The 18,873-nt window shown below is 42.1% G+C and overlaps 1 protein-coding gene across 3 annotated transcripts in view; it reads left to right on the top strand.

Moving 5' to 3' along the window:
- HTT (huntingtin) overlaps nucleotides 1–18,873 on the top strand; it is a 144,450-nt gene that overhangs the window by 30,462 nt on the left and 95,115 nt on the right. For 2 of the 3 annotated variants that reach the window (XM_025437992.3, XM_025437991.3), the window contains exons 7-14: nucleotides 3,490–3,631; nucleotides 4,786–4,964; nucleotides 9,290–9,491; nucleotides 10,688–10,735; nucleotides 13,124–13,204; nucleotides 14,511–14,872; nucleotides 17,364–17,487; nucleotides 17,746–17,864. In XM_025437992.3, coding sequence (XP_025293777.1) covers nucleotides 3,490–3,631; nucleotides 4,786–4,964; nucleotides 9,290–9,491; nucleotides 10,688–10,735; nucleotides 13,124–13,204; nucleotides 14,511–14,872; nucleotides 17,364–17,487; nucleotides 17,746–17,864 — 1,257 coding nt within the window. The remainder of the gene's footprint in view (nucleotides 1–3,489; nucleotides 3,632–4,785; nucleotides 4,965–9,289; nucleotides 9,492–10,687; nucleotides 10,736–13,123; nucleotides 13,205–14,510; nucleotides 14,873–17,363; nucleotides 17,488–17,745; nucleotides 17,865–18,873) is intronic. The other variant, XM_049108566.1, reaches the window with a different exon arrangement.

Genomic DNA, 18,873 nt, shown 5'->3' with positions numbered 1-18,873 from the left:
TCATTTTCTTTTTTCTGTACTTCCTAGATGTCCATCTCAAACCCTTCTGCTGAGTTTTTGTACCTGCTGTTGTGTTTTTAATTTCTAAGAGCTCCTCCTTGTGTTCAGAATGTTTGTTTTCTATCATCCTCTTCTTGGTTCGTGAATATACTCAGATATCTTTCTGAGGATATCAATTATAGTTTTCTTGACAACCTTCTTTGACTTCTGCATTGTCCATTTCTTCTGACTTCCTCTGTTCTCCTTGTTCTGGTCTTTCACTTTTATGTTGGCAGTTGTCTATTTAGATTTGAGTGAGACTTTAAAAAGTTTATTGGAAGCAAGTGTGTGGCAGGGTCTGTCCTGTGTGAGCTTCCTGAAGCATGATCCTGCTTTTTCCACTGTGTCTCTGTAAGTGTCAATCTCAGTAAGTCTTTTCTTCTTGAGGCGATCGGTATCCCTATGGGAAAGTTCCTCATTCTCCACTTTGAGAGGTAAGCTTGGCTGTGTTTGTCCTGGGATCCTGGTATACACGAGGCCAGTGGTCTCACTGGTCACTTTTTCTTCATTTATCTGTTCTCTCTCTTTGCGTCATGTCTGACCTCAGCTCTGCCAACATCTTTGGAGATTATCCCCCAGTCTTTGTGGGAAGTGGGAATCGAAGGCTACGTCCTGGGCTGCTGGGTGGGAGGGGAGACCTGGGGTTGAGTGGCCAGCAGTGTGTACAGGGTCAGACAGGCTGCTTTCAGGTGTCCCTGGCGTCTCCCAAACCTGAGCTGTTTGCAGTTCTGTGGCTTGAGTGAGCTTGCCTTTCTTTAGCGGCCTTCAGAAGCCTTCCACAACTCCCAGAAAAGCTTGCCTATATGTGTCTGCCTGTGGGACGCCAGGTGGGCAGTCAGCACTTGTTTATTACTTTCTAGCTTGCAGAATTTGTGGATACCTCTAGTCTCCTCTTGTCCCTGTCTTGTTCTTTTTGTCCTTGTAAGTTGATGCTTCTTAAAATTTGGGCACATGATTTTAGGGGAGTGTCTGGGTGGCAGAGGTTCATTCATACATCTAGTACAACACGTTCGTTCTGAAGTTTGAATCTCAGGTGTAGGGTCATTTTCAGGATGACCTACTGGAGACTGAGACTCCTGAGGCTTGTTTTACTCACGTGTAGTGCACACACAGGGCAAGACAGAAATTACTGCTGTGCCCCTTGTTGGGCCGTCATAGAGTAAAGTTGAGTGTTACCAGTCCTGGGAACTCCTTATACCTTCTTCCCTCTCCCTGTCACTGTTCCTCCTGCCTCCCTGGAGTTACCACTGACCTGTCTTTTGAAGCCACAGGGGCTGTTCTTAAAATCTACATATGTAGAGCCATTCAGTATACATTCTTTTTGTCTGGTTTTGTTGTTGCTGCATATTAAGTTGAGAGTCTTCCACGTCATCAGTGTGTTAATTCATGCAGTTTTCATGCTTGTGTGGCACATCACTGTGCAGATATGCCACGGTTTATCATTTATTGTAGCTGAGCATCGGGCCATTTCTATTTTGTGGTCTTTGCGAATGCTGCTGCTGTGCCTGCTCTCGCGTGTGTCATTTGGAGCACAGGTGCAGCCTACTGTGGTGGATCCTAGAACGGGGTGTTACTGGATTGTAGGGACGTACATTTCACCTTCAGTGGATGCTGCCAAAAAGCTGTCGAGTGTCTGCTCCTGCTCATGCCTGTGTCCATGGCATGTGAGAGCCCCAGTGGCTCTGCCTCCTTGTGGACCTCACTGCTATGGGTCCTTTCAAGTTTAGCCGTTCTGATGACTGCCCTGGTGTTGTATTTTGATTTTAATTTCTGTTTCTATCCCCTACAATCATCTTGACTCTAAAGTTGAATGATTTTTTCATCTTTTCCTTTTTGTAGTACTCTTAAAAATGTCATATGTATTATTGGAAAGTGGAGCTATCTGCCCTAAAATCTAGCACACTTCCTCCCCATTATGAGAAGAGCTTACACGTGGTCTGGGTACCTCCTGCCAGCTGCCTTCTCCACAGTGTTCTTAGCATTGTGGGATTTGGACCTGAGAAGGCCCCCTTAAGCTCTCTAATTTGATTTTATTAGTCCAAACTACTGAAGTTCACTGTGGGCTCACTGTTTATGATACTGCTCAGCTTTCATTGTGATTGTAAGTGTGGACTGATACAGAATGACTCCTACTAGTTCAATGATGTATGTGTGTTTTCACTCAGAGGGGTTCTTAAAGGTACTAGTATCTTTTCTTGGAGTTAAGGAGGTTTGTTTGAGATGAGTTGGTTGTGTTCTCTCTGTGGTGTCTATAGGAGGAACAGAGGGCATAAACCATAGGACATCCTGTGGCTGAGGTCTGGTCCTCTGCCTCTCTGGCTCCAGAGAGCCAGTCTGTAAGTTCACCGAGAATTGAGAAGCCTCTGAGAACCAGTTGATGTTAAGCACATTGTTAAGAAGGAGTTTTTTTATAAGTCAAACACCTGTCTGTTAATGTGCTGCTCATTTGCCTGGGGTCATGCCTCTTTCAGTGGTGGGGCCCTAGTGGTGTCCCAGGCCCAGTTCTCTTTGCTCAGTGCATGCTGAACAGTAATTGGGACCAAACCATTGCTCAGAATGGCTTTTAGGGTGATGGAAATGGGCATTCTTAGGTAAGCTAGTTCCCAAACATGAAGCTAGATGATCATGCCTTTTCTTTCCTTTTTTTTTTTTTTTTGATTTATTTATGAGAGTGTGGGGGTAGGGGGAGCAGAGGGAGAGAGAGAAGCAGACTCCTGCTGAGCACAGAGCCCAATGTAGGGCTTGATCTCCCAACAAGGAGATCACAAATCCCTGAGCCTAAACCAAGAATTGGACGTTCAACTGACTGAGCCACCTAGGCATCCCACGCCTTTTCATTCTTTGGATATTTTTGTTAAGACTTAAATGGCCATCATTGGAATTCTAGCTTGATCACCTTTGGTTTATCCTGGAGGTTCTGTGACCAAGTCTTTTCTCCTTAGGAAAATACTCATGGGTGCTCTGCTGTTGCGGCTCAGCTCATTTGAATGCTTTCCAGACCAGAGAACATCTGTTAGTGACGTTAGCAGCATGTCTACAAGTCGTCTCTCAGGCTGGGACGGGGCTCTAGTTGGCTACTCTTTTCTCCTTGAATTCATTATTTGAGTGTTTTTTTTGTTTTGTTTTAACTGCCTTTATTTTACATGGCTTCATTTACTGACCCTGTACCCAAATGCTATAGGTACACCTTTTCTAAAAACTGAGGTTTTCACTTTTGGGTAGAGGACATAGATACTGAGCAAGTCTCTACTTACAGTAAGGAAGTAAATAGACTACATATTTGCAGACTGCTCTGGAATATCCCAAATTTGGGGTGCTTTTATTTAGCTGGAGGAAAGTCTAGTTGTTTATAATCTAAAATCTGTAAGAATTTGGAGTAATTTTATGAAATAACATGATAAGCTTCATAGGAGTTTTGTCTTTTATCTACTTGGATTTTTGCTGCCCTAGGTTCTATTAAAGGCTTTCATAGCGAATCTGAAGTCAAGCTCCCCGACCATTCGACGGACAGCAGCTGGCTCAGCAGTGAGCATCTGCCAGCACTCAAGAAGGACACAGTATTTTTACAGCTGGCTACTAAATGTGCTTTTAGGTAAGGTGTAACTATATTAGTGATTTTCTCCCACAGTGTGCTGGAGTCTGTAGCATTTACCTGAGATAGGTCTTTTATATTCTCTAAAATCCGGCAATCCCTTAGCTCCCAGCCCAGGCCCTTTGCCACTGGCTCACTAATGAATGGGAAGTGTGTCAAGGCTGCCATGAGCCCATGTTGGATCTTTGTGATGACAAGGAAAAGGCCCCTTTTCTGTGCTGGAGTGTAGGTGCTGCTGTCCCCAAGGACAGCTAGCAGGGTGACACGTGTCAGGCAGTGTGCAGCCCCACCCGCCTTCCTCAGCCTGGCCCTTATGCAGCAGACTTCACAGCAGTAAGTGCTGACTCTGAGTGCAATGAAACCCTGGGGCCAGAAGTGGAGCCTGGGGTCTTTGCAGGTTCTCTGCTGATGATTTCTCCTATACTTGGAGTAGTGTATGGAAATCAGCACAAGCAAGTGCTGAGGGCCATATGGGTATTTGATAGGAAAGAACTGCCTGACTTTCGAATGCAGCCCAGCTCACTAATGGGCCTTGCTTGACTAAGGATGCGAAGATTACCCTTTAAAAAAAAAAAAAAAAAAAAAAAAAAGATTTTATTTATTCGTGAGAGACACACAGAGGTAGAGACATAGGCAGAGGGAGAAGCAGCCTCCATGGGGGGAGCTCGATGTAGGGGATTTGATCCCAGGACCCCAGGAACACGACCTGAGCTGAAGGCAGATGTTCAACTACTGAGCCACCCAGGCGTCCCAAAGATTACCCTTTGGATTTTGGCCTAAAGATGGGATACCTGTATGTTTTCCTGCAGTAATATTTGTGCCATCTTTATTCCTTACCACCAAGCTCATAATACAGTTCAACTATGGGTCTCTTCTTTTAAACAAATTAAACGGGATCCCTGGCTAACTCAGCGGTTTAGCGCCTGCCTTCAGCCCAGGGTGTGATCCTGGAGTCCTGGGATCGAATCCCCACATCGGGCTCCCTGCATGGAGCCTGCTTTTCCCTCTGCCTGTCTCTCTGCTTCTCTCTCTCTCTCTCTCTCTCTCTCTCTGTCTCTCATGAATAAATAAGTAAAACCTTAAAAAAAAAACAGATTAAACCACAAATCCCCAAGTGGACGATGATGTTAAGAGATATTATTGCTCCCTTACAGGTTTGCTGGTCCCTGTTGAGGGTGAACACTCTACCCTCCTGATTCTTGGAGTGCTGCTCACACTGAGGTATCTGGTGCCTTTACTGCAGCAGCAGGTTAAGGACACGAGCCTGAAAGGCAGCTTTGGAGTGACACGGAAAGAACTGGAAGTCTCTCCCTCAACAGAGCAACTCATCCAGGTAGGAGCCACATGGTTTATTCTAGTGCCTTATATGTAAATGATGGACATTCGAAGAAATAAAAAAAATTGGAAGAGAAATGGTAGAACCGAGATTTAAGAGCTTGGTCTTTGCCCATGGACCACCTGGGTCAGATCTTGGGTCCTGACCTCTGGATGGCAGTGACATCAGAGTACAATGAAGGTAATCTCTTGTAAGATTACCAAGAGGGGCACCTGGGTGGCTCAGTTAGTTAAGTGTCTGCGTTTGGCTTATGTCATTATCCCAAGGTATTGGGATCAAGTCCTGCATTGGGCTCCATGCATGGAGCCTGCTTCTCTCTCTTATTATGCCTGCCACTCCCCCTGCTTGTGTGTGCTCATGCGCACGCGCGCGCTCTCTCTCTCTCTTAAATGAATAAATAAAATCTTTAAAAAAATAAAATTTACCAAGAATATTATGTAAGCCTCTTAGGCTACAGCCTGGCACAGAAAATGAATGCTGTTTTCTTGTTTGTAAAAACCAGGACTCATGAAATGTGTTCATTCATTTAGTATTTACTGAGTGCCCACTGTGCTTGGGGGACACATTGGTGAGCATTTTGGGTGTGATGTCTGCCCCTGGAACCTGTGGTCTGGTGCACTACGTATACACCCAAGGAGTTAGGGACAGGGTCCATTGGAGTATAGGAACAATATGTTAAAACTTCCCTTTCCAATATAGAGAAACCCTGTATGCATTCTAATACAATGTGATCTGCATCAGACTTCAGTAATTGATTTCATTTCTTTGCAGCTTGCTCATCCAGGTTATTTTGTTAACCTTGAAACAGTACAGCTGCATTTTAAGCAATTGGATTTTGTGAATTTGGCTTAAAATGTTAGGGTTTTTACCATATTTAATATACTGGATGCTACTGCAGCCCTCACCCTTTCTGTAAGTCAGATGGTCACACGGCACATGTAGGACTCGAGACACAATCTGGGGTCCTGAGAGGGCTGCCTTGACTCTGTTTTCTGCTTTTGGGATATTGTCGACATTGTAGTTTGTAGGTATTTGGGTCAAATGGACTTGGAGTTGTGTCTGTTGCCTAAATTTTGTAGGTGCAAAATTATAAGTGGCTTAAAATAATTCTTATATAGAAGTCATGAATTTAAAATGATTTAATGATTTTTTTTAAAGATTTTATTAATTTATTCATGAGAGACACAGAGAGAGAGGCAGAGACACAGGCAGAGGGAGAAGCAGGCTCTATGCAGGAAGCTTGACATGGGACTGGATCCCAGGTCTCCAGGATCACACCCTGGGCTGAAGGTGGTGCTAAACTGCTGAGCCACCTGGGCTGCCCAATGATTTAATGATTTAAACATTGAGTCAGGTAGTATCTGTAAAGTGCGTAGAATCCTTCCTGGTGTGTGGTGAAGCCCTGGGAGTGCTGGTGGATTGCAGGTAACCGAGCAGGGGTGGGGCTGACTGTTCTGCTCCACCCAGCTGCCCTTCACAGGATACAAGCAATGACATTCCCATGAGATATGGCACTTAATTATATTGCCCTCACAAAAAACCATTATTGAATGTTTTCTTTAGTAAAACAGGTGTTCTAGTGGTAATAATATATTTTTAAAATAGGTTATTTCATCTTTACCTTGTTGTTTGTTTTATTACCATGGAGATTTCCAGACATATAAAAATAGACAGAATAGCATTGTGAACTGCCTTCAGTCATTATCACTGGTGTTAATAATTGTCAACTCAAGGGCCAGTTATGTAACTGTTCACTTATAATCCCACTTCGTTCTCTTTTTGTGTTATTTTGAAGCAAATCCCAATCATTATATTAACTTATTTGTAAGTATTCTGGTATATATCTCTATAGGTGAGAACTCTTTGTTTTTAAAACTTAATGACAGTGCCACTGTCACACCTAAAAAAAAGAAACATTTCCTTAACATCAAATAAATACCTGCTCATTCTCTGTCAGGTGTTTCCTCGATTCTTTTGGACTCAGTATACAAATAAGATTGGTTGATTAGAACTGTGAATCTCTTTGATCTGAGAGCCCCTTCCATCCCTGTTTCCCTTAGAGTTCATTTGTTGGCAAAAATGTCCTGTGAAACTCCTGGCAGTCTGATGTATTACTTGCCATCTCATTATGTAAATTAACATGTTTCTTGTCTCTGTATTTCCTATAAATTGGTAACAAGATAGTCTTGTCAGATTTAGTGTACATTTTATAATGTACTTGATATCTGAGTTCTGTAGTGCTTATATAATCTTTTAAAAAAAGATTGTATTTATTTGTTAGAGAGCGTGCAAGTGATAGAGTGGGGGGTGGGAGCAGAAGGATAGGGAGAGGCAAGCTCCCCACCGAGCAGGGAGCCTGATGTGGGGTTTGATCCCAGGACTCTGGGATCATGACCCAAGCTGAAGGCAGATGCCTAACCAACTGAGCAACCCAAGTGCCACTGAAAATTTTTTTTTTAATGATTTTCTTTATTTATGAGAGACATAGAGAGAGAGAGAGAGGCAGAGACACAGGCAGAGGGAGAAGTAGGCTCCCTGCAAGGAGCCCAATGTGGGACTCGATCCCGGGTCTCCAGGATCACACTCCGGGCTGAAGGTGGCACTAAACTGCTGGGCCACCGGGGCTGCCCATCACTGTAATATTTTAAAATAAATACATAAGTATTGGGATTGTATGCTCAGAATTTTCTTCTGATGTTTAAAAAAAAAAAAGGCTGCTTAGTCCAGAGATTTTGGAGACCATTGGTCTCCCAGGAGAAGCAAGCAAGTAGTCACTAAATTGACGTGGTAAGGTGGTGGGTGCAGGGTGCTGTAAGAGCACAAGGTGGGGAGGCCCCTGCATGACCAGGGTCAGGGAAGTGTACTGTAGAAGCTCAGTTATGAGCTGATGCTGATTGGTGAATGGGACTTGACCAGACACAGGGAGTTGGAAGAAGTTTTATAGACAGAGACTACTTTGTCAAGTCTGAGGGTGCATGCAGCATGTGAGTACATGTGCACAGACAGGCACTAGTATAGGTCCTGTGAAGGTCTCAGGGCTTCTTGTAGATTAACAGAGGTGATGGTTAAAGATCTAGAGAGGGTCGCGGCATCCTTTATCTGTAGTGAGCCAACTATTGAGCTGTCCCAGTGCAGCAGGAAAGCAGCCACAGATGATACAAAGATGTGGCTGTGTTCCAGGAAAACAGAAACAGGTGTTGGACCAGATTTGGCCTATGGACGGTGGTTTGCAGATCTGGAGCTCCTGTGGTTATAGGAGCCACCCTCAGAAAAATGAGGCATAAATGGTAAAAGAAGCTGCCTAGAGACTTTATTTTATACCCTTCTATACTGTTGTTTGTTTTAACATGTATTACTTTTATGATATTAAAGGTAGGCCTGCCTAACTTTAATACAGGGTGCCAGTTAGAAATGCAGAGAAATCATGAGTAATTTGGGGGTGCAAGTAAGCCTGAAATTGCACAGGACATAGTTATGCACAAAATTATTTGTCTATCTGAAATTCAAATCAAACTAGATGCTTAATTAGTATTTTATTGGGCAACACTAATGAAATGGAAAAGGAGGTGCCCAGCTGGCTCAGTTTGAAGAGCCTGTGACTCTTGATCTTGGAGTTGTGAGTTTGAACCCTACACTGAGTGTAGAGATTACTAAAAAAATAAAATAAGATGCACCTGGGTGGCTCAGTTGGTGAAGTGTCTGCCTTTGGCTTGGGCCATGATCCTGGGGTCCTGGGTTCGAGCTCTGATTCAGGCTTCCTACTCAGCAAAGAGTCTGCTTCCTCCTCTGCCCACTCTTGTCCTATGTGCTCTCCCTCTCCCTTAAATAAGTAAATAAAGTATTTTTTAAAAAACAATTAAATAAAAAAAAAGAAAAAGTGCGTTCAGCATGTTCATATAATATAGTATTAAAAGCACTAGTAAAATTTGACGTAATACCTTTAATATGTTGGGAAACTTTCTGTGGTGCTCAGGGAAGTGTTTCTTGGATTTTGTGGAGGAGACCAGCTATACTTACCACATTCGTGATCTTTATTTTCTGTTTTCTCGTCACCAGTTAGGCAGACAGAGGTCTGCATTAGCATGCTGCCTCACATGAAGTGCTCTTCTTATTTATAAGGAATTAATCTCACAGTGGACAAAGTCACAGGAGTTTAGAAAATAACATGGAAGCTATGCCCACATAGGGAGACATGATGGAGAAATTTCTAGGGCAGAAATTGAGGCACAAATTGGGCTAACGTAAGACTTAGAAACAAAAACAGGAAAGCCTAGGACACATTTTAAAAACCATGGGGATAACACTTGTACCTCTGTTTGCAGGTTTATGAACTGACCTTGCATTATACTCAGCACCAAGACCACAACGCTGTGACTGGAGCGCTGGAGCTCCTGCAGCAGCTGTTCCGCACGCCCCCGCCCGAGCTCCTGCAGGCTCTGAGCACACCCGGTGGCGGGCTGCTCAATGCCACGCAGCAGCAGCCTGGGTGCCGGAGCCGCAGCAGCAGCATCGTGGAGCTCCTAGGTATGTTCCCTGCTGGGTGAACTCAGGGCCAGCACGGTGCCATGCAGGGCGAAGTTCACCTCCTCAGAAACCTAGTCTGTAGATGGGAGGACGCAAGTGTGCAAGGTTAGGTGGCAGAATGAAGCCTGCCTCAGAAGCTGGCTTCTCTACTCTTGCTTGGCTGCCTCCACGGGGCATCTCATCCACGGTGAAACAAAAACTTTAGTACTTGCACTTGGCTAGAGATGGGGCCTTCGAGTCCTTGTGGGGATTTTAGAGTACCTTCCTGCCCTTGAGGTCCTTTTTTTGCTGTCCTCACTGCCTCTAGGATACCCCTCTACCCCGCTGTTGCTCTTTATGCTTTTGGGGGCTGGGCCCTCATCCTTCCACGGGGCCCTGCCCTACAGAGTGACCGCTGGTGTTCCTCCAGCCCCTTGAGAGCTGGAGTAGATGGGATCCCTGAAGCACGGCCTCTAGAACTGGATCTGGCACAGAACAGGTTTCTGTGGCCTTGGCGGACTCCAGACTTCACCTGGGCCCAGTGGCGTGTGGTTGATTTAGCACAACGCACCCACTGCATGGCCTTTACTCAACAGTGTTGACAACCTAGAGGGTTTGACTGAAGACATAATTGCTGCCTGTCTGAACATAAATGTTTCTCTGAACCACAGACAGAAAGTGAGAATATGCCTGTCCACAGTTCTGTGTACTCCAGAATCCTTTTCTCCTTGGAACACATACTGTACAAATACTTGGTTGGAAATACTAATGACTAATAATTGTTTGTAGTGAAAATTTATATTTGATTAGTAGTTGACCAAGCAATCTGAGATTTCTAATGTTTTTAATTTGAATTTTTCAATGCAGTTTATTTGTACTTCTTTGACATTTTAGGTCCTATCTCTAGAACTGTGCATTTGAATGTTGGTGTAATTTTCGTATGTCAGGACTCAGGTGTTGCAGGTGTTTATGTACCATCTGTGGAAATATGTTCACACATTCTGTGTTTTGTTTTATTTTATTTTATTTTATTTTATTTTATTTTATTTTATTTTATTTTATTTATTTTATTTATTTTATTTTATTTATTTTTTACTTATTTTTTTTTACATTCTGTGTTTTAAAGTTGAATCATGCTTTTTGAAGATTTTCAAATGCCTTCTGGATTTTAGCAGCTTATTACCTTACTTTCATCTGTCATTTTCTGTGATTTACAGCTGGAGGGGGTTCTTCATGCAGCCCTGTCCTTTCAAGAAAACAAAAAGGTGATTATTTCAGAAATCAGACTCTCATATTGAGTCTCACAGACTTTTCTGTATTTCTATAATGCTGTCAACTGTTCCCATACCTCTTCTCAACAGAACGATTGTATATATAAACATTGCTGGAAAATGGGCCTGAATGGTTCTGTAGGGTAGCTCTTGAAAATTGTATATAAAAATCACTTTGTCATAAATTTCTAATGCTTTAGGTCAGGGGTCGGCAAACTTTTTCTGTAAAGGGCCTGTTTAGCCTTGTGGACTTTCCTGCCTCTTAACTATTTGGCTTTCTTGTGGTGCAAGGCAGCCATGGGTGATGCTCAGCTAATGGCTGTTCCTTCCTGTGAAACTTGGTTTACTGAAATAGGCCTGCTGTAGTTCGCCTGCTCCTACTTTAGAGACTGTTACATTTTATAAAGGTAATTTACCTTTTCTCTGAATTTTGTGTATCATTGGTCAAGAATGATGTTTAGTTAATTATTTGGTTAATTTGGGCTGATGATAATTTTTCAGCCATATTTAGCTTTGTACATGCCAGAATGTTCTGATACAGTCCATTAATTTTTATTAAAGTGTTTCTGATCTATAATCTGATAGTTTTGGTACACATGAGCACTTTACAGCACCAATTATTTTTTTTTCCAGTCTGGGATCCATAGGAAAGAATTGCTGCCATTTTCTGTTTGAAATTTTAAAAGACAAATCTTTTTAAGAATTTATTGAGGTATCATTGATACACAACATACAAGTCGTTTTTTGTGTCATGACTGTGAACCCAATGCCTAGTATTATTTACAGTATTGAATGGGACCTTAACAGGAATAATATTCTAGCCTTGACTAGGGTTAACATTTCCTAGAACCTAGAATCCATCGTTTTTTGGTCCTCATAATGCACTACACTTAAGTGTGAAATTTTGGTGAAACACAGGGTGTTTGAAGGCTACCGGCTTCCAGAAAAAGTCAGCCTCTCTGTTCCTGGAGCTGGAAGGGACCATTCAGGCAGGTGACTGAGGTGCTCTGCACTTGCCTGTCTGGGCGGTCCACCATTGAGATGAGCTATTCCTTCTGGATAGGAAGTTGATAGATCCTCTATCTTTTTTGTGTTTCTAGGGTTTTGTTTTCTTTTTTCATTGAGAGCTGTGGCTTTTAAGCTTTTATTTGTTATAATTGCAAAATCCTTTTTTTGTTGTTCACTTAAGATCTGCAAATCTGTAAGAAATAAAAGCAAACTTGATGCTAGATGAGTGCAGGGGGTAGTGTGGCAGCCTGGTGGCCCTTCTGGCTGCAGCCTGGACCTTGCACCCCTTTGAGGAGGGCTCCTTGGGACAGATTCCAAGCACAGAGACTGCTCTCACTAACCTACCATGTGCATGGTAGAATTTTACTTGGTTTCTCAAGGTAAACCACTTGTTCTGTAATGAAGGATCCTATTACTTATATAAGCCAAGTTGCTCTGTTAATTTCATCTAGATTTTGGGTTTCCTTTGCTTTTTCTTTGCCTTTTTTTCCCTCTTTAATGCCATCAGTGTAGATTTCTAGACATATCATACCTATGACCTATTCCTTGAAAAGTAGTGAAGTTAGAAATTGGAAATTGCCAATAATTATTATCTAGGATGTCATTTAGTGACTTAATGTGTAATGTAACCATAATGACTTAATTAGTCCAATTAAATCATACTAAGACTCCTTTTTTCTTATCAGTATAATATAAATTGATATAACTTGGAAATGAAGAACTGTAAAGAAGTTGTATTTTTACAGCTTTGCAAAAGATGAACTATTATCCCATCCTTCTAGATCCTATGATCCTCATGTTCTGATTATCAGCCATAGAATCTGGCAACGTAAAGAACAGAGTAGAAGTGACCTTTAGGGTGACAGTTTTATGTATGAACTCTTTGTGTTTTTAAGTTTTTATTTTGATTGCAGTTGGCTAGCACACAGCGTTACATTAGTTTCATTAGTTTCAGGTGCACAGTAGCTATGTCTACCCTCTGATTGCCATTGAAGATACTATGTGAATATCCTAAGGGCTAATAGAATTGGACTCAGCCATAGCTTATAGTCTTTTAAGATTAAATAGTAATATAAATTATTCAACATTAATACAGGTCTAAGTCAGTAAATAGTTATTAAAATACTTAGTGTTATAGTTTGAGAATCATTGCTTTTAACTTTGTGCCATATAGGTTTTTTTATTTTAATAACATTTAAATATAATATCCTGGCATTCTTTGTGTTTAGCACACTAGAGGCATAAAAACATATATACCATATGAGAGTGAACTAAATATGCTTATGATTTTCCACTTAGAACATGCATCTATTTGATTTTCAAAGCCCTTCCTGTAGCAAGCTTAAGGACTCTTGCTACGTCATTTCCCCTTAGGGAAAGTGCTCTTCGGAGAAGCGGCAGCCTTGGATGATGACTCCGAGTCCAGGTCGGAGGGCAGCAGCCCCGCCTTCACAGGTAGCTCTTGGGGAGGGGCGGTGGTGCCCTCCTCCTGCCTGGGCTCACTCCCTGCCCCTCCCTTCTGCCCCTCATGAGGGGCTGTGCTCCTCGGGATAGTGGTGGAACCAGCTTGCTCAGATGGTGGCTCATTCACACTTCTTTCAGAACATTTACTTTGAGACGTGTGTGTGTGTGTGTGTGTGTGTGTGTGTGTATCCCCGTGTATTGAGTATTTGCAGTTTTCTTGGTTTAGGCTTTTTTAATATTAGGTTTATATTCCCTGAGCGTAAGTCTTCTTGTGTAGTAGGGGATGGTAGGTAAATGTCTCACGAATTTGATGGGTTGTGAGAGAAAATGGGATTAAAAATGGTCTGTGGATAGCTTAACTTGAAAGAAATTTACATCTCCTTACAGATTCTTTATTCACTTTATGAGAGAGGCATTGATAATAATTGAATTAAGTGAGAGTGATTTGGATTGTATAGTCTTATGCAAAAGAATATTTTTAAACAACTGAAAGTAAGATTAAAGTATTTGGGAAGGAAAATAATTCCAGTGGTGATTATTTACTTTTATAAAAAGAAATCAATTTTTTTTAATTACAAAAGTAAAAAAAAAATTCTAAAGCTCAAGTGCTCACTGACCCAGTGGCCTCTTGGAGTGACCACTGCTAACATCTTGTATAGATCTATTTGTAGTGATATTTATGTAGTGTTCGGATTTTTTTAATGAGAATTTAAAAACTAAACTAGGAAAACATGCTGCATATTTGCCCTACAGGAAGGTAGGACTGGCTTAGAAGTCTTGAACAGGGTCTGGGGAGAAGGAAACCCCACGTCCAAGAGATGATGACTTTCTGATGTTTCTGAGCGCTGCTTGCTGAGAGGGCCTGGGCACTTGTGTCTGACCAGGTGGCCTGTGGATTGTGAAAATCTTTCTGTGCTGCTCCAAGCTGAGGCTGGTGTAGTTGTTCAAGGACTTGAAGTGGTAATGTTACTGAGCATACTTCAATTTTTACAGTGAAATACCATTTGAGAATACTCATAGCATTTAGAAAACATCTTATAATCCTTATTTTATGAGTATGACATGGTAATAGAGTAAAAGGTAAGTCAAGAATACAGTAAAAAGCAATTTTAGTATCTTTGAAGGATGCCCTCTTGTCTTTTGAAATTTACTAGTTCATATTTTCACTATGTTTCGTGATTTTTTGCAGTTAAAACATTTGGTACAGTGAATTTTGGGGTGAATGTTTTGTAAACATTGATTCCCTGTTGAACATTTTTCCTGGCCCTTTGAGGAATGAGTATTTCTTTGTCTTCAGCCTCGGTCAAGGGTGAGATTGGTGGTGAGCTGGCTGCCTCTTCCGGGGTCTCTACTCCTGGCTCTGCCAGTTCAGCCACCGACTCCGTGGGGCATGACATCATCACCGAGCAGCCCCGGTCACAGCACACACTGCAGCCAGACTCAGTGGATCTGACCAGCTGTGACCTGGCGAGTGCTGCCACCGATGGGGATGAGGAGGACATCTTGAGCCACAGCTCCAGCCAGATCAGTGCTGTCCCGTCGGACCCAGCCATGGACCTGAACGATGGCACCCAGGCCTCCTCCCCGGTCAGCGACAGCTCCCAGACCACCACTGAAGGGCCGGATTCAGCTGTGACCCCCTCAGACAGTTCTGAAATTGTAAGTCGGTAGGAGGAGTCTTGCCTACAGGCCCAGACTAGACCCTCCTGCTTATTTTCCTCTCCCCATCTAACTTGCTAATAAGAGAGCAGAGGTCACTAGCTCAGGTCATTAATGGGGAGTTCAATCCCATCTTTGAGACCCTCACTAAAGGAAATGGCTAAATGTCATTTGTGTTGACCATGGAGGTCAGAAATTAGGTTAGTTGATGATATGAACTTTGCTAAAATTGGGTGCATTTTAAATTTTTTAAGAACTTACTGGGCACAGATTAAATTGTTATTTTAAAAAATCTGTAAGGAGCTTATCAACAGGTCTGTGGTCTTAATGCACTGTAATTAAAAACATTAATGTGCATTATTTTAACATTTTTTGGCTTTTCAAAACCTTCTGCAACCTATCTTATAGAACATGGGTTTAAGTATTTCTGGTCTCTGAGCTAGTGGACAAGAGGCACTTAAAAGTGATACAGAGTTTAACACACTATTTTTAAAAAACAATTTGTAATATTAAGTGTTCTGCTACTATTTAATAGATTTTATTAAGAACATTTTTTTTTAATGTGGATGAATGCAGAAGGATTGAATGACAAATCATGGGATAAAACACTTGCATGTCCCTACTGAGCAGTTGTAGGGTGTCACATGGATGTGGTTTCTGATGGCCATGTGGGTTTACAGTTCCTTGGGTAGAGAAGTGGGTTCACAGTTGAAGTTTTTAACTAGAAGACAGATAATTGGAACAGTGGGAAAGGATTTTAAGTAAGGAAAGGGTGAACAAGTTCTAGCCAGTATGCAGGGAGAAGAGAAGGTTGGGATAGATAGTGCTGGCTCAGTAGCAGTGTGTTAAGTGTGTCAGGGGAGATTCTGTTGTGTGTTTATTACACCAACTTCCATGGATGATTTCTGGTGGATTTGTTAGAAATAGGAATGAAGGACGATAAGTTCTGAAAACTTTCAGTCTTTGAAAATCACCCTGTTATTCACTGGGTAACAGTGCTGGGAGTGGGGCCTCTGCAGGTCTCTCAGGCCCATAGAGAGAACGAGCATCTTCCCTTGATAATTCCCACATTGGTGAAGTTCTGGTGTATGAGGTGCTTCCATGTCTGTTATATAATCATTAATATTTTTCCTGAACAAGTATATTGAGTGCCTATTAAGTTCCAAGGGTTGTTCACAAGCTTCAGATGAAGTAGAGGGCACACATGCAAAACTGCTCACATGAAGCTGATGTTCTAGGGTAGGAGTCAAGACACTTCTTCCACATTGGACCAGGCAGCAAAGATCTTTGGTTTTCTGAGCCATACATACTCTGTCGTGTGCTCCTCTCTGCCATTGTGGTGTCAAAGTGGCTATCAACTATATGTAAACAAGTTAGTATTCCAATAAAACTTTATTTACAGAAATAGATGGGCCAGGTTTGGTCATTAGGCCATGGGTGTGCATGTGTGTAGGCGGCAGATAATGAGCTAATAATCATTCACTAAACAAATATGTAGTCAGATGGTGATGAATGCCATAGAGAAAAAGAAACAAAGTGAAGGGGATAGGGAATATCCTCATGAGACAGCCCAGTACGGTGGCCAAGGGGCTGCTGCTGGGAACCACCAGGATGAGAATTTTGGCTCTGCCATTTCCTAGTTGTGTATCTAGGAGTGCTTGTGTCCCTTCTTGCCTCAGTTTTCTTATCCATATATTGAGGGTGACAGTACTTAATGCTGTTAAGATGTACAAAGATTAAGGGAAGTGATGCATTGTAGTAAAATACTCAAAAAGTATTGTTTTTTATTGTAAAATTGCTCATTTTAATCTTTTTTTTTTTTTTTAAACCGAGGTAAGGATTTTTTGATAAACTAATTGGGAGAGTGGAAGAAATCATTTCTTTCTTGGTTGATTTTGAACATGTAGCTTGGTGTATTTTATTCTAAGGATTTTGGACTGACTTCTTAATGATACAGAATTTATTTCAGTAATTAGTAAGATATAGAGTTTTTATCATTCAGTTTTCCAAGTAAATTACCTGGGATTTCAAGTGAATGTGAAAAATCTTGCAATATGGAATCATAATCCAAGCTTAAGGCTAAATCTATGGCATATTGTATGTCGATTTGTCCTAGCAGTTTAGAAGCTAACCTGACGTGCTAGGTGTTTGTCTAAAAAATGTTCCTCATTGTTGACTTACTGTAAAACTTGTTTATGAAGATAAAAATTTTTGTTTAGAGGTTTTTTTTTTAATATCACGAGAAATTTTCTGATTGGAATTTCTTTGGCATGTTTATAGTTGTAAAGCTCTTTATAATGTAGTAGCAGTGTGTGATCAGTGAAGCTTGATCACTGATACGCATGCCTATTGTGCGTTTCAGGAAATGACCTTTGTGTGAGTGCACAAGATGTGGTCCGTGTGGTTTCTGGCTTTACCTTTCCATGTGGGAGAGTCTGTCCCTCGGTGGTGTCCCTTCAGAACCCTCACCGGCCCCTCTCGAACCGTGCAGGTGTTAGATGGTGCTGACAGCCAGTATTCGGGGATGCAGATTGGACAGCCACAGGACGAGGATGAGGAAACCGCAGGCATTCTTCCAGATGAAGATGCAGATGCTTTCAGAACCTCTTCAGTTGGTATGTGGACGTCAGCAGTGCACTGTGGAATGGTCTGGTTTCAACCTGACATCTGTTTTACCTTAGCTTCCAGGAAGAGATCTTTAGATAGCTTTGTTTTCTGAGCTGTAAATAGCAAATGCAGAAGGTTAGTTGAGGAATGATTGTCCTTGGTTTTGTTCTAAATCCTGAACTTTCATGTGGACTTTGTGTAAATATGCATATTGATTTCTTGAACTAGAAACTTGTCACTCAATCTTGATTTCTCTGATTTTGAAGCCCTTCAGCAAGCACATTTATTGAAAAGCATGGGCCACAGCAGGCAGCCCTCTGACAGCAGTATAGACAAGTTTGTCTCCAGAGATGAAGCTACCGAAACAGGAGATCAAGAAAACAAGGTGAGATATTTGGGCATGAGACCACTTGGCATTCTGAGCTCTTGTGAGAGTTTAAAATCACTCTGGCTCCTGTCTGCTGTGCTCCTCGCTTTCCCATCTCTGAGCTTCTACTCCGCTATTCCCCCTAAATATCAACCCCTTCCTGGGTGTGCTCTTCTTTTCTGCCCCTCCTGGTACTACCCAGATCCTTGAGAACTACCTGGAGTTCTGCCTCCTTGAGAGTCCTTCTCAGACAAATCTGTCTTGTACTGATTCCTGTCTCCCCTGATTTTTTGGGCCATTCATTTGATGGTCGTGCATAGTCTTGGAGCATTTCTTGTTTTTATTCATTGAATTATTCATTTGATTGTTTATAGTTTTAAAATACATAAAATATAAAATTTATGATTGTAACCATGTGAAGTGTACAGCTCCATGGCATAAGTGCATTCACATTGTGCAGCTATCACCACCCTCCATCTCCAGAGCTCTTCATCTCCCCAGATTGAAGCTCTGTCCCCATTAACCACAAACTTCCCATCTTTCCTCCTCCTGGCCCCTGGCTCCCACCATCTGCGTTGTGTCTATATGTGACTATTCGAGGGGAAGCTCAGCTAAGTGGAACCAGGCAGTCTTTGTTCTTTTGTGACCGGCTTGTTTCACTTGGTCAATGTTCTCAGTGTTCATCCATGTTGTAAGAAGTGTCTTCCTCCATAAGACTGAGTAATACCTCACTGTGTGGATGGACCACATATTGTTTTTCTGTTCATCTGTTGATAGGCACTTGGGTTGCTTCTGTCTTTTGGCTGTTATGAGTGATGCTGCTAGGAACCTGGCATGTAGGCATCTTTTGGATATACACCCAGAAGTGGGATTGCAGAGTCATAGGGTAGTTCTAGTTTTAGTTTTTTTCGAGATCCGTGCACACTGCTTTCCCTGATAGCTGCACCGGTTTGCATCCCACCAGCAACATGTTGGGTTCCAGTTTTCCCCATGTCCTCGCCCAAGGCTTGTCATTTTCTGGCCTTTT

The sequence above is a fragment of the Canis lupus genome, chromosome 3 (genome assembly GCF_003254725.2).
Source record: "Canis lupus dingo isolate Sandy chromosome 3, ASM325472v2, whole genome shotgun sequence".
In the NCBI taxonomy this organism is placed as follows: domain Eukaryota; kingdom Metazoa; phylum Chordata; class Mammalia; order Carnivora; family Canidae; genus Canis; species Canis lupus.
Note: the sequence above shows the minus strand (reverse complement) of the source record. Positions and strands in the feature narration are given on the sequence as shown.